At 34.7% G+C, this 24,240-nt stretch overlaps 2 protein-coding genes across 4 annotated transcripts; one reads left to right on the top strand and one right to left on the bottom strand.

Moving 5' to 3' along the window:
• Nucleotides 1-3,007: 3,007 nt before the first annotated feature.
• LOC140767884 (protein NOI4-like) lies at nt 3,008-8,549 on the top strand. Of its 3 annotated transcripts, none has more exons than XM_073107963.1 (5): nt 3,113-3,164; nt 7,215-7,325; nt 7,486-7,677; nt 8,134-8,198; nt 8,298-8,549. In XM_073107963.1, the coding sequence occupies exons 2-4, from the start codon at nt 7,296-7,298 to the stop codon at nt 8,176-8,178; spliced, it is 267 nt and encodes an 88-aa protein (XP_072964064.1). In that variant the 5' UTR covers nt 3,113-3,164; nt 7,215-7,295; the 3' UTR covers nt 8,179-8,198; nt 8,298-8,549. The 3 variants fall into 3 exon arrangements, with proteins under 3 accessions (XP_072964065.1, XP_072964064.1, XP_072964063.1); XM_073107962.1 differs by having other exon boundaries at nt 3,128-3,164; nt 8,272-8,549; XM_073107964.1 differs by lacking the exon at nt 7,215-7,325 and having other exon boundaries at nt 3,008-3,164; nt 8,272-8,549.
• Nucleotides 8,550-19,085: 10,536 nt separating this feature from the next.
• Nucleotides 19,086-22,957, bottom strand: LOC140766860 (cellulose synthase-like protein E6). Its single transcript, XM_073106522.1, has 8 exons — nt 22,662-22,957; nt 21,751-22,075; nt 21,475-21,615; nt 20,857-20,988; nt 20,538-20,750; nt 20,166-20,387; nt 19,713-20,060; nt 19,086-19,628 (listed from the first exon to the last, which is right to left on the bottom strand). The coding sequence occupies exons 1-8, from the start codon at nt 22,955-22,957 to the stop codon at nt 19,086-19,088; spliced, it is 2,220 nt and encodes a 739-aa protein (XP_072962623.1).
• Nucleotides 22,958-24,240: the final 1,283 nt, after the last annotated feature.

The following is a 24,240-nucleotide window of genomic DNA, read 5'->3' as shown; positions in this document are numbered from 1 at the left end:
TACAAAGTTGGTGGCTGCAAGAAATTAAGCCCTACCTCAACACTCATTTTCTAGACATAGAATGTGTTCATCCATAGGTGACGGATCTTGGATTGAAACTAACCAAGAGCTACAAAGGATCTTCGTGTTAGAAGCTGACTGGTCCAAGGCATTTGATAGAATGAAATGGGCTTTTCTCGGAGATTATCTTAAGCTTTATGGATTTATGAATCAATTCATTAAGCTAGTCCTTAACCACTTGAGCACTATAAGTATAGCTATTGATGTTAATGATTTTGGGGAAGGTGTTTTTTAAGCCCTCTAGAGGCCTAAGACAAGGTTGTCCCCTCTCTCTTTATCTATTTATAATGAGAGCTAATATTCTCTCTCTCTTGCTAGAGCAGGATATATACAATTCAAAAGGATCAACAACATCAAAATTTCTAAGAGAGCTCACCCTTAACCCACTTAATTTTTGCTGATGATTTGCTCATATTTGGTAGAGCCACTCTCCATGAAGCAGCCAACATGAGGTTTTTTTGTAGACCTTTTATATCTCTCTATCTAGCTAGGGAATCAATTTTGAAAAAGTGTCATCTTCTTCAGTAATCATGTTGAGTCAAGTTGCAAAAGCCAAGTTATGTCTACTTTGAAAGTTAAGCTACTAAAAGGTCCGAATAAATACCTTGGAAATCCTCATATGCTCCCAAAATTGAAGGTTAGTGTTTATAACTTTGTTATAGAAAAATTTAAAGCCAAATTAGCGAGCTGAAAAGCAAGCCATCTCTCCCATGTAGGAAGGTTAGTTCTGATAAAGTTAGTGCTTAGCAGCATATCAATATACTTCATGTTAAGCATCTTATTTCCCAAGACCACACTTAGGTATTTGGATGCCTTAATGAGAGACTTTTGGTAGAGAAACTCGGGAGGAAATTATAGGCTGTCTTAGGAGTTGGAAAACTTTTTGCAGGCTTATTGAGACTAGTGGGCTAGGCATCACAAACTCCCAATTAGTTAACTAGACTAATCCTCAAACTTGCTTGGCGACTCATTGCGACAAATGACAAATGATAGCATGTGGGCAAATTTAGTGAAAGCAATGTATTTCCCTAAGAATACCTTTATGGGCTGCATGAAGAAGACGATCCACTACTTGGGTGTAGAGCTCAATTATGGAATTAACGAGTGCTCTTAAGAGAGCAGTAAAAATAATGATTGTGAATGGCCTATTGATTTCAATAAACGAAGATCACTAGGTCTCATGTATTGATCTCACTAGCTATAACTTTCCATATAATCCACACAGAGTAGTTATAACTTTTCACAATAAACGAAGATCCTTGGTTCCCATGCATTGATCTCACTACCTATAACTTTTCACACGATACCCACAGAGCGATCAGAATAGTGATCGGTATTGGCCTGTAGTCTTCAATAAACGAAGTTCCTTAGGTTCCATGCATTGACCTCACTAGCTATAACTTTCCACATGACACCTATAGAGTAGTTAACCTAATTAATGTACAAGACACCACTTCGAACATACAACTCATCAAAAAATTTGCCTACTAAGGTGGCTAGAAGTAACTCAAAAATTTTCATCAATCTAGCATCACTGAATAGACCATACAAAATAATTTGGACGTCCACCACGAGTAGCAAATTTACCTCTAAATCTTCAAGTGTAATTCTCTAGTGGAAAGGTATTAGGGTGCTTCATCTTCAAGCCAAGATGTGAAAAGGCTGTGAAAGGTACTCTGCGGTAGTGATGTTACGCTAAGGATAAAGACTTTTATTTGGTGATATGTTGCTGGTGCCCTTCCAGTCCATGTAAGACTCATGATTCCTCATTTTGATAGTGTGTCTCCTTCTGTAGTTGTCATGCTAAAACAGTAGAGCATTTGGTTTTTTACTGCAACTTCTTCAAACCATTTGGTTTGCTGGTGGTCTTGGGCTACACCTTGATGAGTTTCATGGAAGTTTAGCAAACTAGGTGTAGCACTATAATACTAAACCATCCAAAGGGCAACTAGGTTGCCCCTTCATCATAATGTGGGTTATTTGCAAGAAATAACCTTATTTTTTAGAAAAATGGACCAAGCTCTAGTCAGTCTCTTAGACAGATTAGCAAGCTTGCAGGAACCCTTGCTAGAGATGACTATCTAAGTATTGGGCCAAAGTCTATGGGCCATGAGGTAATTTCTTCGTAGTCGAAACTATATTCTACCAGGTAGATGCAGCTTGGAAAGGAGGAGCTAATGCTGGCATTAGAATTTTTATCACCTGTGTGTTTTGCAGATTTTGAAAGTCTACAAGTATGAATTCATGGATAACTATGATGGAGCTTTAGTGGGGGATGGCCTCAGCTTTGCTTTTGGGCATTAAAGAACTCTTCAAGTAGGAAGAAATGCAAAAATAGTTTTCAGCTACTATTTAAATGTAGTGGAAGCAATCAATGGAGACTTCAGAAATTAATTGGTACATCTTACCAATCATTCAAAAAGAATGCAATGGGTATATTCACTACTGTACCTCTATTAAGGTAATCCACTCGAGCAGCAAAATAACTATTAAACTGCTCATCATTTAGCCCGTCTTGCTATTCAGAAATTTTTTTGGTAAGGAATAGATTGATCCATCATCGAATTATTTGTATCAAATGTTGTGAAATAAATACTGTCCACAGGACCTTCTCTCATAAAAGAAAGCAATGTAGGTTAAGACATTAATTTATTTAAACTAAAGAAAAATACACTAATCTTAAATTATTACCTTCTATAAAGTCGTACATATATTAAAACCTCAATTTTACCAAACACACACACACACACGAAGTGCCAGCTAGGCAAGGGAACTACGTGGTCCCAACTCATGCCAACCTGTCCATTTCCAGCTAACGTCCGTTACGTCTCTGTCATCCGAGCCGCCTCGTTTTCGATTTAGAACCGGCCCAAGCTAACGGACCATGGCCGGTATCGCCGTTACTCTTGAACGCAGCCTCGTAGCCCGCCCACCTCACAGCTCACATGCGCAGTAGTCTTCTCCCAGTCCCAATTTTTTATACTATAAATGGAAATAAAATACTACGAGCACTCCGACTACTTAAATAGGAGGCTGTTCGTCTCTCTCTCATCTCGGATTCTTTAGCTCGTCTGCTTGCTTTGGTGTCGGAAGAATTCATGTCGGTAAGAGTCGATTTCCCCTCATTAATTTGCGATTGTAGTGTAAAATTTGGCCTAATTGTAATCGATTCGGTAGGAAACTATGTGATTTGTGATTTTTTTTGTTTTTTTTTGTTTTTTTTTTTTGAGGGGATGGGATTCATTCGATATCTGGGATTCGGTGATTTTGATTGATGGTTTTGGAATCTTCGTAAAATCCATCATTAATGAGGTTGATTTGATTTATAATCTCTCCAATATGGCGATTATAGAGGGCTTTGTTTATAACTATTGTTTTGTGAATTGATGCTCTGATTTCGGTGCTTGGATATTTGAAGTGGATTCTATTGGTTGTATTTTAGTTATCTTGTTGATGTTGATCTGCCTATAGTTGTCGTGATGCACTTGAAAGGGTTTTGATGGTGCAGAAGGCAAAAAAGAGGTTTTCTTCTTGATTTGGTCAACTCTTTTTGAGATGTCATTACTTATGACAGGTCTTGATGGTTGTAGAAATGCTGCGTTATTTACGTTCTTGAATATTCTTTCCAATTGAATTTGTGCACATGATTAGAATTATTTCATAATTTGTCATGCAGTTGTTTTTTCGTTAACATTTCCATTGGTGGCTATGGACATTCTCGCTAGAAACATGTCCGACTTTGGTAGAGATAATAATGAGCAAATTTATTATTATCCAGAGAAATCGATGATGATTACTTATATTCTTCTACCTCAGACTGCTTCTCTTACCCAGGCACCATTCACTTTTATTGTTGCAGCTTCTCTGTCCCTTGTACCTTTCTACTTGGTAACTCTAGACCGATGAGTTCATTATGCAATGTAGAAAATGATTTACTGTCATATCTTATTGGAGAAATCTCCCCAACAACCCTGCCTCCTCCCCACACCCACCCAATTGATTTCCGGTTTTCCTCCTTTCTTGATAATCGGTCATTCAATTAATGATCAGTTTGAGCATAACATAAGAATAGCCTCTCTAGTAATGGGGGTTTGACTGTCCCAACGTTTCTTCTTCTCTTCTTCGTTGCATAAGTTCCATCTTGAATATTGTAAACTGTCTTGATCTATATCTTAGTATTGAAGAAAGCTCACTTTTGAAACCATGTCTTTGCACATTTCCACCTCACCATTGCACAGTGAAAAAACTCAAACACGTATGCTTAACTCCCAACTTTTTACTTTAATTACGTGAATTCTTTTTCATCATTCTTTAACTTCTTTGTATCTTTAATATACGATGGGCGTCATGTCTAATGCGTTAAGACATTCTTAAAATGAAAGCAGCACCATTAAACAAAAGAAAGAGAATACATCTCTTTATTTATAATCAAAGTTATGACAATCTGAAAATAAGCAAAACACCCTTTTTCAAAGAATAAAGAATTCAAATTTGCACTTTTAAATCAAAACAGATTCTAGTTTGGTAAGCAGAATAACAGTCAGATGAAAGAAATGGGAAGAAAGGTACCCACTTGGCATACAGGGTAAAGAGGAAATGAACACACCTTACTAGGCTGTGGGGACTGGGAAGAAAAGAAGGGGGCTTAAAGTAAGAGACAAAAGAGAAGGGAAGGGAACAACACCTCAAGGATCGATGAAAAAAGAAGGAAGAGGAAAAAGACATCCATAACATATGACAGAGTGGAGCGGGCACAAGGCGCTTTTTCTTTTTAGTGATATTTCTCACATCATGTATATCTTACGATTGACTGCGGCTTCATTTATGCACATTAGGATGAACCATTTTGGACTCTTTTACATAAGGAAAAGTAGTATTTGTACAACAATGTAAGGATTTAAAACAAGACTCTTTGAGATGAGAGCGTGTAACTTAGCTAAATGAGGATACTTCTTTGCGGTAAGGAGAAATTGGATCAAGGAGGAGCTGGCTTATCAAATATTATCAAGTGTTCTATACAAGCTAGGATGTCAAATGTCTAAATTGGGTAGCAATCCTTTTTTTAACTCAAAGTCATGACTAGTCGCCTCCTTGGAGGTCCTCTATAAAGAACACATCTGTGTAAGAGTGAATAGTTAATCTCTTAAGCTCCTTGTTCTAAAATGTGGTTCATGCACCCATGCATAGGACTAGCAGCATGTAAATTATTGAAGCCTCAGTATAATAATTTTCAAATACAACTATTCCTAGACATACAAAACCAATCTTTGTATAGTGAAGTGTCTAGTTTCCAAATTCTTCTTTCATCCTACCTCTTTTGATTTCCAATTTGCTTTTATATTCATCTATTTAAGGAGTATTTTGTATCAAACGTATATGCACCCGCATATGCATCCACAAAAATATATGTGCTATCAATGAAGCATGGACACTTCAAATAGCATGCCGTGTTAGTGTCCGTCTCTGACAAATGCACCTGCATATGCATCCACATATATGCTATCTATGAAGCATGGACGCTTCAAATAGCATGTCGTGTCCGTGTCCGACACTTGTTGGACACTTATCGGACACGTGTCAGACACTTCTATAATGTATCCAATATTTAAAAAATTATAAAATAAATTCAGACACTCATTGGACATTCTTGGACACTCTTAAGACATTTTTTAGGCATGAGATTTATCATAAGCTATAAAAAGTTTATAATAGAAATTATCTATTGCAGGAATTTCGTGCAAAATATAATGTAACAATCACAAGTTAGTGCATCCAAGAAAATTAATATTAATGCAAATTATTATAAAATCATAGATTCGCCTATACCCCATCCATTATGGTTAAGTAATGATAGTTGTTTATTCTCATAATATTAAATTGTATTGTCACACATTAGCATTATAATTTTGACTTTGTGATATTGTACATCTTGTTTTTCTCTCGTGAGTAATTTATGCATGTCTTTGTATTTAATTTACAAGTTTAGAGAAATATAATCAATAATTTATATAATAGTTTTATTTATTTATTTTGCCATCTCTTAAACGTTTATGTCCTATTCTTTTAAGATTTGTCATATCCTTGTGTCCATATCGTGTTGTATCTATGTCCCATGTCCGTGTCCGTGCTTTTTAGTATGCTATGCAGTCCCTTGACCACTTGCATAATGCAGCCACCTTTTAGAACTTTACTTTATTCTCAAATTCTCATCAACAAAAGTTATTTCTGGTAAACATCTGAGATCTTATTGGCAACTGTCCATCACTAAATAGACATGCTATACTTAAAAGTCACTCTTTTCCTCTGTAATCATTTTCTGCTTAGTCAGATAATTTTACATTAAGGGCCAAGTCATATGTAAAGAACATGCAAGAATATTACTGCTTCATCATTTCATTTATTTTAATTTTCTTGGATTCCTAATAGATTTCTCCTGATCTGTTATACTGAGTTCTTTTGAACTTGTTGCTATGATCTTTATGGTACTAGTTTCTACATCAACATCTTTCTGACTTATGTGCGATAGAGTAGAAATACAATAAGTTTTTTCTCTTCCTACCTGGGATTTATTTTATTTGTTTTCTATTGTTATAATTACCTTTTGAGCTGTAATAACTACTGGTCTCTTGAATCCCTACTACTGGTGCTTTTGAAATTGCCTTACTAAAAGTCTCTTGGGTAGGATGCCTCAAAAGTGAAAATTAATATTGTTAGTAATATTTATCAAGTGAATCTAATTAAATTAATGTGAAAATAGTTTCTGACTACAAGTAAATTTGCTCTTGACCAAGAGACTGTCTAATTTGCTCTTTAAGAAAACAATGTTTTAGTATTTGTGAATGCCCCTATAGAAGGTAAGCAATAAATTATTCTGCGGATAAGCATCAACTTCCATAGTTTCCACCACATTTATTGATGAAGTGGTTGACATTAGCATGGGAAGGGATCAGTTGATTACTGCAACATATTCAGTTTTGACCACGAATAGACAATTACAAATCTAACAATAAACTTATGTCCTTCATGCGATGCACACTTAAACAGAAACTTTTACTTGCTTGGAATGTACTGAACTGTGGGAATGGAAGTATGCAGATGGAAGAAGGAATTATGATATTTTAGAGTAATATGTTGACTTTCTGGTTGCTTCATAGATCAGGGAAGATGAATGGAACCAGGACCAATTCTTATAGACCAAAAGTAAAAAAACAAAATGCATTTTTCTTTCACTTCTCATGGAACTTAGAGGACCTAGAATATCCAAGGTAATGTGAGCATTTCTATGCTTTCCTAATTAAAAATGCTGTTATTTATCTTCAGATAAATCTTGTTGCCTATGCAGTATTTTTTTTTCTTATTGTAATTTGGTAAATACGACTTCCCCATAACCTGTGAGCTTGTCTTACTGTTGTATAATTTTGGCAGGACAAAGGAAGACCGTTACCAAAGTTTGGTGAGTGGGATGTCAATGACCCTGCTTCTGCAGAGGGATTTACTGTAATCTTCAATAAAGCTAGAGATGAGAAGAAGACAGGTGGCAACGCACAAGAATCTGACTTGATAGAGAAGGAAGATCGGGGATTTAAGCATGGACCATATCCTATCAAGTCTAATTCTGTAAGTTTATTCTATTTTAGATGCTGTATTCAGATTTGGAACCCTTAGTAGCTATTTGTTTCCAGATATCCTTGTTCAGTATAGAGAAGTTAAATTCCAGTTATGTCTCTCAATCATCTGAATAGGCATTAGAATAACCTACCTAAGCATTTTTGTGGAACTGTTTATGTTGATTCTAAGCCTTCTTCATCTTCATATCCTATCCACCATTTCTGAAGAATAAAAGTTAAAAGAAAAACCATAGTCCTATTTGGAGAATAGCCACCTATGAAGATGGCTATCTTTTGACAAGACACCCCTTAATCAGTGATTGAATGTTGCTATTTATCTGACGTTACTAGATTAATCAGTGGCACTTATGTAGTATGGCTTGCCTTTTAATGCAAAATTAGAACGTCTGTTTAGAGTTTTCTGTTCTGCAGTTCAGTTGTTACCATGAGCTCCTTTGATATGCAGAAGAAGTGGTTTTGTTGCATGCAACCAAGTACAGCTGAATCCTGATGATCAAGCTTCTTAAAAATGTAAGACTAGGATTATGGAAATGTTTCTGTTTTGCAAAACTTTTCTGAAGGAATGAAACATTATTTGTGGCAGCGTGGGCAGTTGAAATTTCTTTGCAGTTACTGGGTCAAGGCAAGATGATGTGGAGGGGTGATGGAGGGGGTTGGAGCGAGGAACAAGTAAAGTTTTATATTAATGTAATTATATGATATATAGTGGAAGACATATGAAGCTAATTTTGCCTATTGTATTTTCCATCTTATAGTGGAGCGTGCTGGTTTTGTTTCTTTAAGCATTTTACTCGGTCTGTCTGTGCACAATGATTGATGATTTTATCAGTTTGCTGTTTGTTCTACCTTTCTGGACAAGAAGTGTTATGTTTTGTTGTGTGCTGTCAGTCATTATTCTGTTGTTGTGGTGTGTTTTTATTTGAACATTATAATTGTTAATATCCTTTGAGTAGGACTGTCAGCTTCAGTAATAAATATGGATTACCCTTAAAAAATCGGTACAATCTTTGTGGTTGGGTGGAGGGATCGTGCCCCTCTTTTCGTCACGTCTAGAAGGCTTGCCTGATGGTTGAGGGAAGTTAAGAACTTGTGCTGTTAGATAAGAACAATCACAAAGGCTGTCCAAGATTGGAATAACTGGGACCTGGAATGCTTCATCGCAGAGTCAGAATCATTCAGTGAATTGATCTTCTGGGAGAATAAAATGAAATTTGTGAGTTTATATATTCCTCCTCTTGGTGGCTATCTTTTCTCATATGTATTTTGATGAAGTCTAGAGCCTGGAGAGAAGTAGCTCTATCGACAAGTCATGCAGAATTGAATTAGATTTTCGTGCTGAAGCTGTTCGTGCTTTGAGTCATGCTAATTCTTGTATGTAGTTTCTATTGTTCTGAGGTCGGAGAATGTGCATTTTTCATGTAAAGTAAGGACATGAGATCAACATTTTGAGCGTATTATGGAGAGTCGATGATTTGTTGAGATGAAGTCTTAAGAAGCTGGGAATTTTCTTTTCAGGGAGAAAGGACCATAACTTAAAAATCATGAGAATGGCTGAACTCGAATCAAGGATAGATGATTATAGTGATTTTTTTTATTTTTTTTTGAAGTAATGATTATTGTGATATTTTTGTATATTAAACTCTCAAGGAGCCTAAAGTTTGAGATGGAGGTTTTGTACAAGAAGGAATTCGTGTCTTGCAAAAACTAAGGAACGATCATTGGCTACAGGCAGGGCTTCAAGTTCAGTAATCCTGCTATTTATAATGTTGAGATTTCAATGGATACACTTCACTAGTTAAAAGTATCCAGAATTAAGAGTATCGGCTTGAATGAATTATTTTTGTGGTTTAGGTTCTAAGATTTAGAAATGACTCGAGTTGTTAACATAATTCATCATAACCTTAAAATTTTAAACCGTCAAACCGATCATTGTGTTAATTTTTTGAAGTTTAAGAAGCACACATACTAATATCTTGTTACATTCAAGTCATCAACAACTTAATTTCCAGAATTAGCAAGTACAGGTTCAACAACGAAGCTTCACTTTTTGGCTGGGGAGTTTAAGATTAGACGGGCCCAAAACATTCAAAATGTTTAACATCTGTAGTTCTTGAAGATGACAAAGAAAAGGAGACAACATAGCATGCTGTTTTGAGCTTTGCTAGGGTTCTGTTAGCCGTTTTCTCCTACCTTATGTTGGTCTTTTGGGCCCCTAGGAAGGTGATCGTCCTCTTCTCAGTCTGGGTCTCCCTCAAAGTTCAAACTGGGAAGGGGTACTGGGTCAACTTTTGATCCAATAGATAGAGCAGTGATATCCCTCTATAGGCCCTCTTCCCTCAAGCCATCTTGGCTTTTACCTAGTAGAACTTGCTCCTCTCTGATGCCTTGTCTCTGAGATGCTCGAGAAGGATGGACGAGCGCATCACCTTGGAATGGGACTCTCTGATAGCTATCCTCGACGCCTTCCTCTATCAATCGAACTCCGTGAGTTTTCTTTTGGAGGACGACCACGACCTCACTCCTTCGCTAGCATCCTTTCATTGGACACCACTAGGGTAGATTAGGCAAACAATTAATTGTTTGAAAAACCTTATTCTGCCTGGCAAACTATCACACCCCGAATATGAGAACATGATAGTCGTGAATTTTAAGGTAAAACCTAGAGAAACGTGAAAACCCAAATAATAAGTCTTTATGAGCTATTAAATTCTTGCAAAATAATAATGGATTGACATGGAAAAAATGGTACTCAACCTTTAGTGTCCTCAGTAATCGACAAATTAAACTCTTGCAAAATAATTGGTTCTTATGAGCTAAACGCTTAACAAGTAATACACTCTACTAAGAATATATCTAATGACAAATATCAACATGTGATACATATAGTAACAGAAAACAGATTATAATGATACATATAAGTCGTTTTAGAAAATAAATAATTTTTTATCTCTTGTTCTGAATTTCAAAATCCAATATATGCTAAATTAAATTATAAATCATTCATAATATCTCATATAGAATAAATCAATATAAAATAAATTGATTTATGCTAAAAATGTACTATCATGGAAACTCGCCAAAAATAAAATATAATATTAAATATTTTTAAAAATCCAAAATTTCATTAATGAAATATTTCTGATTTATATTTTACTTTCTAGAAATAAAATAAATATTAAATATTTTCAGAAATCCGAAACTCCTTTAAATTGAAATATTTGTATAAATATCGTCATCCCTAGCTCTAATTCTTTAATGAAAATTCTTAAAATAATAAATTTCTTTATTTTTAAATCATGTAGAATAATTGACATCATCGTATCAAAATTGCTTATCTCATAAAATTACATATGATACAAATAAATAAAAAGAGATGATATGTTTCAATTAATCAACTCTATTTTTAAAATAATAAAAATTTAATAAAATATGAATAGGAACTTATATTGATTGCTTAATTTAAAAATAATCTGATTTTCACATCTTATCTGTAGATTCCGATGCTCTCCACTATTTATGTTCTCTTTTATTTCTTCTCTTTTCTCTTTCCTTTCTTTGGTACCATTAGTTCTCCCTTTCTATTTTTTTTATCTTTCTAATTTATTCTCTCTCGGGTATGACTTTTTTCCTCCTAATCTCGATACTGTAGCATTGCCGTCCTAGGCTCCCTTTTTTATAGTTAAAAAAATATATAATAAGAGTAATAGAGATTCTAATATCTCAAAGATATACCTAAAAATTTAATTTGATCTAATCCAAATCCTAAAATATAAAACATAAAATGAAATTCTTTATAATCTAAATAATTATTTCTATTTATTTATTTATATTTCAAAATTTGAAGTTGTTAAATTCTACCCAACTTCAAATAAGTTTTTGTCATTGAAACATTAAAACTTCAATAAATAATTATGATCAATCAATTTCTGTAGTATTGATACTTGAATCAACTGACATTCAAATAAATATATCAAATTTCTACCAAATGTTTAAAATTTTCAAACATGTCAAATAATTCATATAACTCATTACTCTCATTTAACAAAATATCCAAAAGATAGCATTAAAGGCCATTAAAGGCCTTTTCTCTTTCTTCGCCAATGAAACTTGCAAATTTGAAATTTTTTTCTTTCTATTGCTCATCGAAATAGATTCTCTCATCAATACAAGAGTCAAAAAGATAAACCACTAAACATAGATCTTCTATACAATTTTATGAAATTTAAATTGTTATGATCCTAATTGATAAATATTGATAATAATTTCAAAAGATATTGTCATTAAATATATAACTTGTTGATTCTTCCTCTAGAGATTTCTCGCATAATTCTCAATATTCGAATTATAAATTGATCACCTGTATAATTTATCAAAGTTATATAGAGGAAAGGAAATTTTAGATCCATCGATAAGATCAATGATATTCATAATATCTCTTTCCATATATCATCATTAATACTAAAACATAAATCATATGTCATCCTGGTATCATCTCCTCAATAGTAAGTTGACCTAATATTCTCCTTTAACTATAATATAAGTCATCCACAAACTAAGCGAAACATATTTCAACTAAAATATGTTCTCGTTTTGACATTATATTTATAAATCAAAATTCTAATGACTCATTTATCATAGAAAATTATCTTAGTCATAATATTAGTAACGAATTATTTTGTTCTCAACAAAATTTACATCAACATTCAAATGAATAATAATATACTTTATCGAGTAATCAATTTAGACTAAAAATCTCACTTGTGCTTCCTTTAAATTATTGATATTATATGATCAATATAATTCATCTTTCCAAAATAAAAATTAGATCATCTAAAAATTTTCCACAACTCTATAAATAGTATCTTTAAGGGCATCGTGTTATGCTATTATTTAACACATCTAGGTACTCATGTTAATCAAGTCTACACAAAAATTCGCAATATCATATTATATCGGAAAGATAAATATAATTACTTCCGTGTGCACATTCACATTACTAACAGTTTTCAAATTAATTCTCAATCTCAAAATACAATCTTAATATTAGGAATTTTATCTATATAATATTCTCATTCAAGTATCATTCTTCCTAATTTATATAATTTTCTTATTCTATAATCCCAATGTATCACTCACATAAAATTTCAAAATATAATAATCTAAATATAAGTTCAAGTATTTCGGAACTATCATAGTCAAATCTTATTTTCTTTAATCCAAAATACAAGATTCAAATTGTTACGCCCCCGCCCGGCACGGGCACGTGCACGCCCACGCGCCCACACGGCACGCGCGGCGCACGCGACAGGTCGGGCGGGGCCCGTCACGCACAGATACACTCCTGTGCACATACAATCATGACATCATCAAATAACACCTGCTAACATATCCATGATCACATAATCCATCACCAAATAAATCATACTCTTAACCAAATAAACCTGTTAACATATGAATATCAAAATACACAATAATATACACTAGACCGCTACATAATCTGGCAGGACCCACACAGGCCACGACAAACCATCAAGATACAACTAAACAACTGATACAAGAGTACACTATGATTCGACCTGTATTATACAAATCATCGTCTAATACAAAAGAGTACAAATATCAAATACTGGTACAACTCAATTTCTATATAAACTATCATCTATGTCATCTCGCATCTATAGCTCACCTCATCATCACTCTAAAATATCTTCTCAAGTCGTTATCACGTACCACATATCTGAGGGGTTAGAAAAGAAATAAAGAGAGTCATGAGCAAAAGGCTCAGTGAATAGACTTTACCCCGAATCAGTGATGCCAAACAGAGAGTAAATCATGTACTGGATAATATGAATCAGAAAGAGTATCATGTCATGAATGAGTAAATGAATGTGTCCTCAATAATATATAAATGAAAAGTAGATAACACGTCATAACTGATAAAAGTATATAATCCTCGACCATGAGTAAACAAATCTCCATGTCATCTATCATCATAACTCTCTCTCAAATATGACACATGATGCATGCCGACCATGACCATGTTATGATATCAAATGCAATCATATGTGATGAATATTGACCACTCGATAATCAGGTAATCAGATGATAATGAAATTATATGCATTTCTCAACATCACGATCATCTCCGACATCTCGGTATAATATCATCATACTAGACCACTGTGCACAGTCAACACCCGGTACCCGGTCTTAACATCATGCCCGAAGGCTCCGAGCATACTCTGCCATCCGCAAGGAGTATCTCAAATATAACCATACCCTGTCATCCGCTAAGGGTATCAACATCCATCCAGACCGGACACCCCACATAGTTGATAGAAACCTCGTGAGGATAACTCGCCACATATGCCCTGGCGAACGGCATGTGTCCGAATGTCTGCTGCGCACACAGACTAACGACCTCGGACGTAAGGCCAACAGGATCGCGACTATGTCGAGCGATCAATCATCCACCAAGCGCGTCCTAACCCTCGCGCCCACTCGGGTATCCTCACGCTTTCTATCAACTATCTTATCAATCACATTTCATGCTTTCCTTTTTAAATGACAAATCATATGCATATATCCAGTACAATAACAAGTCAATGCATAATCGGAATTTAGGTGGAATAGGAATCAAGAGCAAAATGATGTAATGCAAACTCCAACCATGTATCTAACACATGCATACTCATGCTAATCTACCACATGCATACTCATGATAGAAATCATTCCGACATAAAATCATAACAGCATAATCATCTCCAATCATCTCTATATATCACCAATGTACTCATATCCCAGATCAGTCTAATTAAATGCATGATAAAATATGCTTGACTGAAATCATCTCTATATAAAATCATATAATCATGCTGGAGGCCAAAACATGCATGTACATAATATATAATATATCCTAATTTGAGAAAGGGATCTAGGGGATAAGACTACTCACCGTCTGATCAGAAGATACAAACCACGCATCTCTCACGTCCGTCAGGTAACCGAGTGACACTCATCACTAGCAAGGTCCACGGAGTCTCAAATAAGGGGGTTCGGGATCTGAAAATATTTAAGTAACATAAAGTTAGTTGTTTATCCCATTATAATCCGTTCGAGTAAAATATGATGATTTATTAGATTTTAGAATTTCTACTTGTTTTTATGATTGGCTAGATTTTAATTATAAATAAAATATAGATAAAAATCTAATTATAATTAAATTATATCTTGATTAATTAGGGACTATGTAGTCATTATCTTATTTGTTACAAAATAATAATGTATAATAAATTATTAGAATTATTTAAAATGTATCTCATGAAAATATTGGTATATAAATTTGATAATTATAATTTACAAATCTATATATTAATCTAATAGAGATATAAATAAATAATCATGAGTATTACTTATATTTATACCTAATTAATCATTGATTATACAAATTACAATTAATACTAATCATATTGAAGAATATATTATTATTAAAATAATTAATGTCTAAATAATCTATTTGCATTAATTAAGAAGGAAAAACCTAAATAAATAACATCAAATAAATAAATAAGACACTGCTACAGTGCTGGGCTCGGCCCAGCACTGCCTACTACAGTGATGGGCCGAGCCCAGCACTGTGCAGAAAAAGAAAAGAAGGGTGGAAGCTGAGGAGGGAAAAGAAAAAGAAAGAAAGAAAGAAAGAAGAAGAAGAAGAAGAAGAAGAAGAAGAAGAAGAAGAAGAAGAAGAACAGAAGAGAAAGAGAAGAAAGGAGGTGAGGGAGGTGTGGACCCGGGCCGGCGGGGAGGGCACCGGCAGCTGGTGGCCAGCCAGCTGCCGGCCTCTCGCCGGCGGCTCGGCTGCGACGGGCCCGAGCCCAAGGTAAGAAAAAAAAAGAGAAAGAGAGAGAGAGATAGAGAGAGAGAGAGAGAGAGAGAGAGAAGAAGAGAGAAGAAGAGAGAGGAGGAGAAAGAGCTCACCGGCGCTCGTGGAGGTGGCGGCGGTGGCGATAGTCCGGCCTCGGCGAGAGAGAGAGAGAGAGAGGTTTAGAGAGAGACCAACCGGGAGAGAGAGAGAGAGATTTAAAGAGAGAGAGGGAAGGCGGTGAGAGGGGGGGGGGGGGGGGCGGTTTGCGGCGGCGCCGGGGCCCGCCGCGGCCAGCTGGTCGCAGCCCATTGGCTGCGACAGCGGCAGCGGGCACGTGGCGCCCCCACCACGCAAGCTGCATGCGCAGCTTGCATGGGCACGAGGCCGGCCACAGTGTGGCCGGTCGCGTCGTGCCCAGAATTTTTTTTTTTTTTATTTTTTTTTTTAAGATTGGGTTGTTACACAAATCCTCAAATATATTTCAATTAGATGAATTTATGAAGTAATAATCCAAAAATTATTTCAACTATCTTCAAACATCAGAAATCAAATTCGTGTCACTTTCTAGAAATGACCGGATCTTCAATGGAATACTATAACACCAAATTCAAAAATAGTCATATGATTTTTATTTATCTTGATAATATTGCTCATAATCATTAGAAATAAATCTATGTTCTACGCTTCCGCTAGCTACTCTGATAATCACATACTATATTGATCTAACTATCTAACTTGAATGACTTTATAAGAAAATATTCGTCAACAAAATCTTGACTATTTGATATAAAAGACTTTGAGTACTGAATCTCCACAATGAAACTACTAGATAGATTAAAAGCATAGGCTCTAATACCATTCTATCACGCTCCGAATTTAGGAACATGATGACTGCGAATCTATAAGATAAAACCCAGAGAAACATAAAAACCTAAATAATAATTATATCCCAAAAATAGATTGATGTCGCGAAAATGGTACTCAGCCTTTAGAGTCCTTAATAATTGACTTCTTAAATTTTTACAAAATAATAAGTCTTCATGAAAAACGCCCAACAAGTTACTCACTCTACTAAGAATATATCTAATGACAAATATTAACACGTGATACATATAGTAGCAGAAAATGGATCATAATGATACATATAAGTCTGTTTTGGAAAATAAATAATTTTCTTATCTCTTGTACTAAATTTCAAAATCCAATATATGCTAAATGAATTATAAATCATTCATAATATCTCATATTGAATAAAATAATATAAAGGAATCGATCTCTGCTAAAAGTGTATTATCATGTAACCCACGAAAAGTAATAAAATACCATATTATCTCTTTAATGGGTATTCTGACCTGTGGCTACATCGCAATACTAGTTACCATCAGGATGACGCTTGGGATTTTTTAAGATAGTCGATCTGTCTAATGTCACAATAGGTACTCTGTAATGATCTACCATTTTCTCTAGCAATTGAGTAATATTAGAGTTACTAAGACGAAAATCTAAGAATCTATTCCCTAATCTTACTAGAGTCACCTGATAGCACGTCGCAACATTATATTCCAAGAACCTTTTTCCTAGACATATCTTCTTAAAAACAAATTAGGTTCCAAATCTCACTTTTATCAGTATTCAATTATACTAATTCATTCTAAATCTCAAGTATCAAATTCCTCTATCATCAAGATTCTCAATTCATCTAAATACAATTTATGAATGAATTATCTATAAATCCAAATGCTAATATTTTTCTCTAATATATATATATATATATGAATCATTCTTAATAAGTCAGAAAATATGAATAAATAATAATATAACATTTGATCTTATAAAATTTTACATCTCAAAAATAATATTTTATTAATGATCATCTTCTCAAAGTTTTTCCTTTTGTAAATATCTCAAAAATAATTTTTTTATTTACTAAAAATAAAATATATTGGCATAAAGGTTTCCTATGTTATTTTCTGAAAATAAAATAAAATATCAAATATTTTTAGAAATCCAAAATTTCCAATATACATCTTATTTTCTGAAAATAAAATAAATATTAAATATTTTTAGAAATTTGAAAGTCCTTTAAAATTAAAATATTTCAAATCCGTTAGAAATATAAAAATCATCATCCCTTTCTATTCCGAAAATAATAAATTTGAAAATAACCTTAACAGCTCTAATTCTTCAATGAAAATTTTGAAAATAATAAATTTCTTAATTTTCAAATCATGTAGCATAATTAATATCATCGTATCAAAATTACTTATCTCATAAAATTGCATATGATATGAATAAATAAAAAGAGATATTTTTTAATTCATCAACTCTATTTTAGAATGATAAAAGTTTAAGAAAATGTGAGTGAGAACTTATCTTGATTGCTCAATTAAAAAATAACCTAATTTTCGCATCTTAATCATAATCTGCACGGATTCTGATGTGCTCGATTATTGCCTTCCTCTTTCATTTATTTTTTTTTTCTCTCTATTCTCTTTCTTTGGTACATTTGATTCTCCCTTTTTTCTCTCTCTAATTTATTCTCTCACGGGTATTGACAATTTTTTTTCCTCCTAACTCTTGGTACCTTCTCTCTTAACTCCCATCTAGGTTTCATCTAGACTCTCTTTTTATAGTTAAAAATATATATATAATAAGAATCCTATTAGAATATGGACTCTAATATCTTAAAGATATACCTAATTTTTTTTTAATTTAGTTTAATCCAACTCCTAAAATATAAAAGATTAAACATAATTCCTCATTATCTAAATAATTATTTTTATTTATTTATTTATTTATGTTTCAAAATTCCACGTTGTTATACCAACCATAACAAGATCCATATGACTGACATCCTTTGCTCCCAAAGGGTTCAATGGTCTGATAGGCTATTCACTGCCTTCATTTTGGGTGCTCCTTCACCCTGCAGTCCTGCAGTTGCACTTTTGGGAATCTCTCATGCCAGTCCTAGGAGCAACGAGTTATTTAACCTCAATAAGATTATTGATCTTGGTGAAGATTCATTGGCTGCTCCTTTGGAAGGAGTGCAATGAAATGAGATTTACTGATTACAGATGGGTTACTTTCTTCCATTCTCTTATGTCTCCTTTGAAGACTTCTCCTCCCTTCTCTCTCTCTCTCTCTCTCACTCTAGCTCCTTCTGTAAATCGCTCTTTACTAATATTTTAACTGGGCCATGCCTACTTTTCTCAAACAAAAAGAAAACAAAGCACGGTGAATATTTCACCCCTTACGTATGAAGAATATGAACTAGTAGATTAATTATTCATTTTTCGATTATGCTGCCTTATGTGAGTTATATGAATCAAAGATACAACACTCTTCCAAAATATTTCTTGTGAATTGTCATTCCAGCAAATTATATACACGTGCTACTTAAAATCTCAAACATTGTTTTGTAAATTCCTAATATTATTGATTAAAAAACATCTAGGAAACAATCAGCAAGTAACTCGAAAAGTATTCATGAAACCTCCTTTTATTTCTCTGTTGAATTTCTCATCAACAAGTAATTATATGGGAATTATATAAGCTAGCATTGCTAAACTGAGTGAAGTAAATGTTAGAGACATTGGAATGCAACCACCATCAGTCCGGAAGAACATTGCTTGGTAGATAGGCATGTTTATAAGAGTAATACTTCCACAGATGATAAGTTGCACCAGCATTGAGTTCATCTCTCCAGCTTCATCTAGAACCAACCTCTTGACTCCCCCTAACAGGCAAAGAAGGTTGAGCATCGCAAGTGCATATAGGATAATAAACATCGAAGACGACGATGATCCAAACTCGATGATCTCTTGCTCATACCGGTTCAAGACCTCTTCGTCAGCCACCTTAGCAGTGATGACGAACGTTGATTTGCTCACGCTCGCCAGCTTCAGTAGGGTGTCAATGAATGCCAAAGGGTAAGAAGTTAATCTCTTGTACAGCCAAATCCTCCTCTCATTCCACCATCCTTTCACTGTGTCTCCGATCATTAATGCCTCCCACAAACTATATATAGATGTAACGGCCATAACATATGCAAAAGGCGCAAACCAAATGTCTTGAACCTGTAGATTAGTTGATCATCACGTTAACTCTATAACTACCTCCATGGATCAAGAAAAGACAAGAAAAAGAGTAACCATTATTACGTTGGGGAATAAGGAGATGCCATGGAGGAGAGCAAAGGAAGGGATGATGACGTAGTAGAGTATTGGAAAGGCGCAAGGTGCCCATAGGCAGTACATGCTGTAACCAATTTGAAGGCCTAGTTTTATTCTCTTGTAGCCACAAATGAAGGGGCAATACTTGGACAAGAAAATCTGAAAGTCTCCTTCAGACCATCTCTTCTGCTGCACCAATGTCTGAGCTAAGGTCACAGGGGCAACTCCTAAGAATCCACTCCTTAGAGGATTAAAGTAGATGGACTTCCATCCCCTACATTGGATTGACAAGCCAGTGATTGCATCCTCTACTGGGTATCCATATTTCAAACCCATCTGCAAATTGTTCACACAAGTGTAAATTTTTTTCTTCTTCTTCTTCTAGTTATTTGAGAGTAATTTGTCATTGATAAAAAGAGTTAGAGGGAGAGGAGGAAGAACCTCTTTGCCCCATTCAGTATTGTCCTCATAAGTGCAGGATATGAGACTCTTAGCTTTCTCTTGCAGAATTGATGTATTTGCTTCGAAGTTCCTCTCTGTTACTCTAAGTTTTGCCTTACGATCTGGATCAAATTTCTTTCCACTTAGACTCTCTCTCCTGTGGTAACAACCAGAGCCCACATAGAGAGGCCCCCCATATCCATCCAAACCATGGAAATCCACCTACATAACCAGATAACATAAAAGGGATGAATTTGTGATGACACGCCCTTGATAGAGTATAAATTTGATGGGAAGTATAAATTAACCAAGAAGCGTACGAACACTTTGTAAGTTATTACATGCATCGGTCCAGATGGTTTTAATGCCTACCTCGAATGCAATTCTGAAGCGATTACCATAAACGTCATTCTTGGTGATGTTATCGAAGCGCTGAGGAAGTTGAACATAGGCGAACTCATGGCCCTTCTCTTCATCCATGAAGAAACACAACGCGTCATTGATGGTCTCAGAGTTGTTGGAGTACATATCACAGTCTACATTGAGAATGACTCCACCATTGCTTATCTCTGATGAAGCTCTCAGCTGTGCATTTCGAGAAAGAATGGTAGTTAAAGATAAAATTAATTTGTGGCCATCTAATTAAATGCATTTAAAATAAAAATTAGGAGACGAGTGAAAGAGCACGTACCAGAGAATTCATGGCTCCAGCTTTGAAGTTATGGTGGTGATGGGGTCTCTTTTCTCGAGCCATGTAAACAAGAGTAGGTAATACGAATCCTTCATTGTCTATTGCGTTTTTATCTCTGCCATCAATTAAAATCTAGAGAAAATTTTTAATCAGAGGAAAAACAAAGTATATGGAGTAGGATATTTTTCATTTTGCTCCCTGTTAGTCATTACTTTCCTTTTGTTATTTGGGTTAAAGTTTTTTACCTAATTGCTGCTGAAAATATTTAAGATATCATAATTAGCACTATAATTTTTTATGCAAGAAAGAAAATTGGCTAAGCATATTTTATAATATAAATTTTGAAAAGAAGAAGGGTATTTTAGTCATATATATACTGTTAAATTTAATAGTTATTTGTTAGAAATATTATATGAATATTCTATTAAAAAATAACTATAATTACAAATTTTCAACGGACGGACGGATGGGATATTCTTAATTGGAGTTCAGTTATAAATATAATCGGTTAGATTTAACCGACAAAATGATATTTTTAAAAGAGCTTAATTATTTCAATAGCAACTTGGAAGAAAATAATGGTAATTATGATGTTTGAAAAAAAAAATGAATATTTACTTGGAGAATCGCGCAGTGATCTCGCGGAGTCGTTGCAACGTTCCATTCTGAGAACGCTTTATGTTGCTTGCGGATGTTGTGGGGAACTCTGCCATGTTCCACTGCACCATTTATTTTGTTCTCCATCTCCTTGTACAAGCTCTTCAATAAGTCCAGTTGCAAGCAAGTTAATTAGTGATCGACTAAGACGAAAAACGCTCTAATGTTAGTTAATTGGGACTAACTCTAGTATAAGGCAAGTAAGAGAGGTATGTGAGATGAGAACTTGGTAGCTACCTTTGTTGCTAACCATTCAACACCCTCAAGTCCATCTTGTGGGCCTATAGACTCTTGTAATTTGAAATAAGCTGCTGGGGATCTAGGCTCTACTTTGAACTTCTTGCAAAAGGGTAACCAGAATTTCGCAAACTTAGATGCCTCTAAGAGGGCATAGAAGGTGAGCTCGGACCCGCCGTCGTCGGAGAGGTAGACGCTTAACTTCTCCGTCGGATAGTCGTACGCCATCACCGATAGCACCGTGTTGATAACCATGATCGGCGGCTCTATTGTCGGGTCCGCCGTGCATACAAATACGTCGACTCCGGGCAAATTGTCCTTGTATCTGCACATCAAATGTAACATTTTATGTTCAAACTAATGTCACAAAAAATTGGCTCCCACACTATGTTAGATTACTAAGCTCTTAATTTGCAATCTCTAGTGAATATTTCTAATTCTGAAGAAGGCTCTACTTCTCTGGGTTTCATTATAAATCTATATTCTGAAATTATTAATTAGCTTGCCTCAGATATTTAATTAAACAGTCATGCAATAATTATTATTCTTTCAAGATTTAATTAAATTTCGACACATCCACGAGCAAACACCACACAACTCGGGGAAAAGAAAACGTTATAAATGACTGTCAAAAAGTTCGTACTAGACGTGAAAAGGATTAGTATTCTAAATCACTACTTAAGCGTGCCAAGGATTTTCTTGCGAGAAGATTTCATTGAGTGGTTCTCCTCCCTGCCTAAACAATGATTCATGAAAAGGACAACGTGATATATGTTGCTTTCCTCCCCAATAGTCAATCATATCCCCAAATCTTGCAACTAACAACACCACTACGTACTATGCAAATTTCTAGAGAGAGAGAGAGAGAGAGAGAGAGAGAGAGAGAGAGAGAGAGTGATGCTTGTAGTTACCTCTTAGAGAGCCTTTCTTTGAAGGTGTGACGATAGATTGGATTCCAGCGCACGGATTGGGTGAGAAGCCAATAGAGACCAAACCAAAGTTCAGCTGCAAAGAGCCCAATCCAAAGAGCCCACATCATCATCTTCTTCTTCTCCTCCTCCCCATCCTTCATTGGGATGTGGGTTGCTCGGTACGCCCAAATCATACAAATCCCAGTAAAAACAGAGCAAGCATAGAGCTTGTACCATTTCCTCCCCTCTGCAAACTTGGTTTCAAATAGAGCTCCATCTTCTTCTCCTCCTCCCATCTCTCTCTCTCTATAGAACTCTCCCCAGAACTCTCTCCCTGATATCTTATGTGGGTATGTAAAGGTAGATAATAGATATGTAGTGGTTATTGGTCTTCACAGGCAGACTGACCTCTATGCATATTTACGTTACATTGCAGTAAAAAAACGACAAATGATGAGCTGGTAACAAAAGTCAGTCTACCAGACGAATTCTGGCGGCCCTAGCTGCATGAATTTTCTGCAGTCGGATTACATACATGCTTACGTGCGGAGGTTTTGAATAAAATAGGCTATAAATTCATTCAAACAGTTTATATTCCAAATTTAATTCTTAAAAGAACACACTAATAGTTACCTCGTGGGGGCAATTTGCAACAAAAAGTCTCTCAATTATTAAATCAGTAAAAATAGGAATTGTAATTTTGATTTACGGATTTAGATTAAATTAATTTTTTTTAACCCAACCCAACAGTTTAATCTAATTTATCTAGTTAATTAAATCTTTTAACCGCTCAAACCTCTTCCTTTTCTTCTATTTTTAGTTATTTTCTTCTCACACATCAAATCGGTTTTTCTCTCCTCACCATCAACCCTAACTTTCCTCTCTCATACATCGAGGTTGTCTTCCTCTTCTCCATCTTCCTATACTTCCTCTTCTTCCTGTCTACTCTCTTCATTGTCCTTCCATTCTCATGCATCAAACCTCAACGCATATATCGACCATAATATTTCGCTTTAAAGTTGTTTGCATCAAATCCTAACACACGCATCCAACTCTTCTTTATTCAATTCTTGCTATCTTATTCTCTTCTTCACTATGTTCACTATTTTTATTTGATTTTATGGCTCCTACGCAAAGGCACAAGACAAATTCTGAGGTTATTTTAGGTAATTAGTGTTTTGATTAGTATATTATTTATTTTTCTCTATATTTTTGAATTATTTTGTTTATCATTGTTTGTTCTTTCTTATTTATTTTCCCTTATGTTTAATTTTGATCATTGTAGTCAATTGTTATTTGATATCAATAATTCTGCAACATATGAAGTAATTAGTTGTGTATCTTCATTAGTTTTTCTCATCCTTCAATTTATAAAGTTCTCATTTTGTTATACATGTCGATTTCAGACCAAACTGAAGTTAAAATTTTAGGCCTTAGAAGCAATAAAAATATATAGTAAAGACTAGAAGCTTCTTCAACCTACAAATAATGGGGAGAAACTCGAACGTACTATGATTTCAGTATTTCCTCTAAGTTGGTATAGTTGTAGCTTAAGTTTCATATGAAATTTAACTAAAAT

Source organism: Typha angustifolia, chromosome 9 (genome assembly GCF_048772165.1).
Source record: "Typha angustifolia cultivar Huaian chromosome 9, ASM4877216v1, whole genome shotgun sequence".
Taxonomy (NCBI): Eukaryota; Viridiplantae; Streptophyta; class Magnoliopsida; order Poales; family Typhaceae; genus Typha; species Typha angustifolia.
This window is presented reverse-complemented; position numbering and strand designations above follow the sequence as displayed.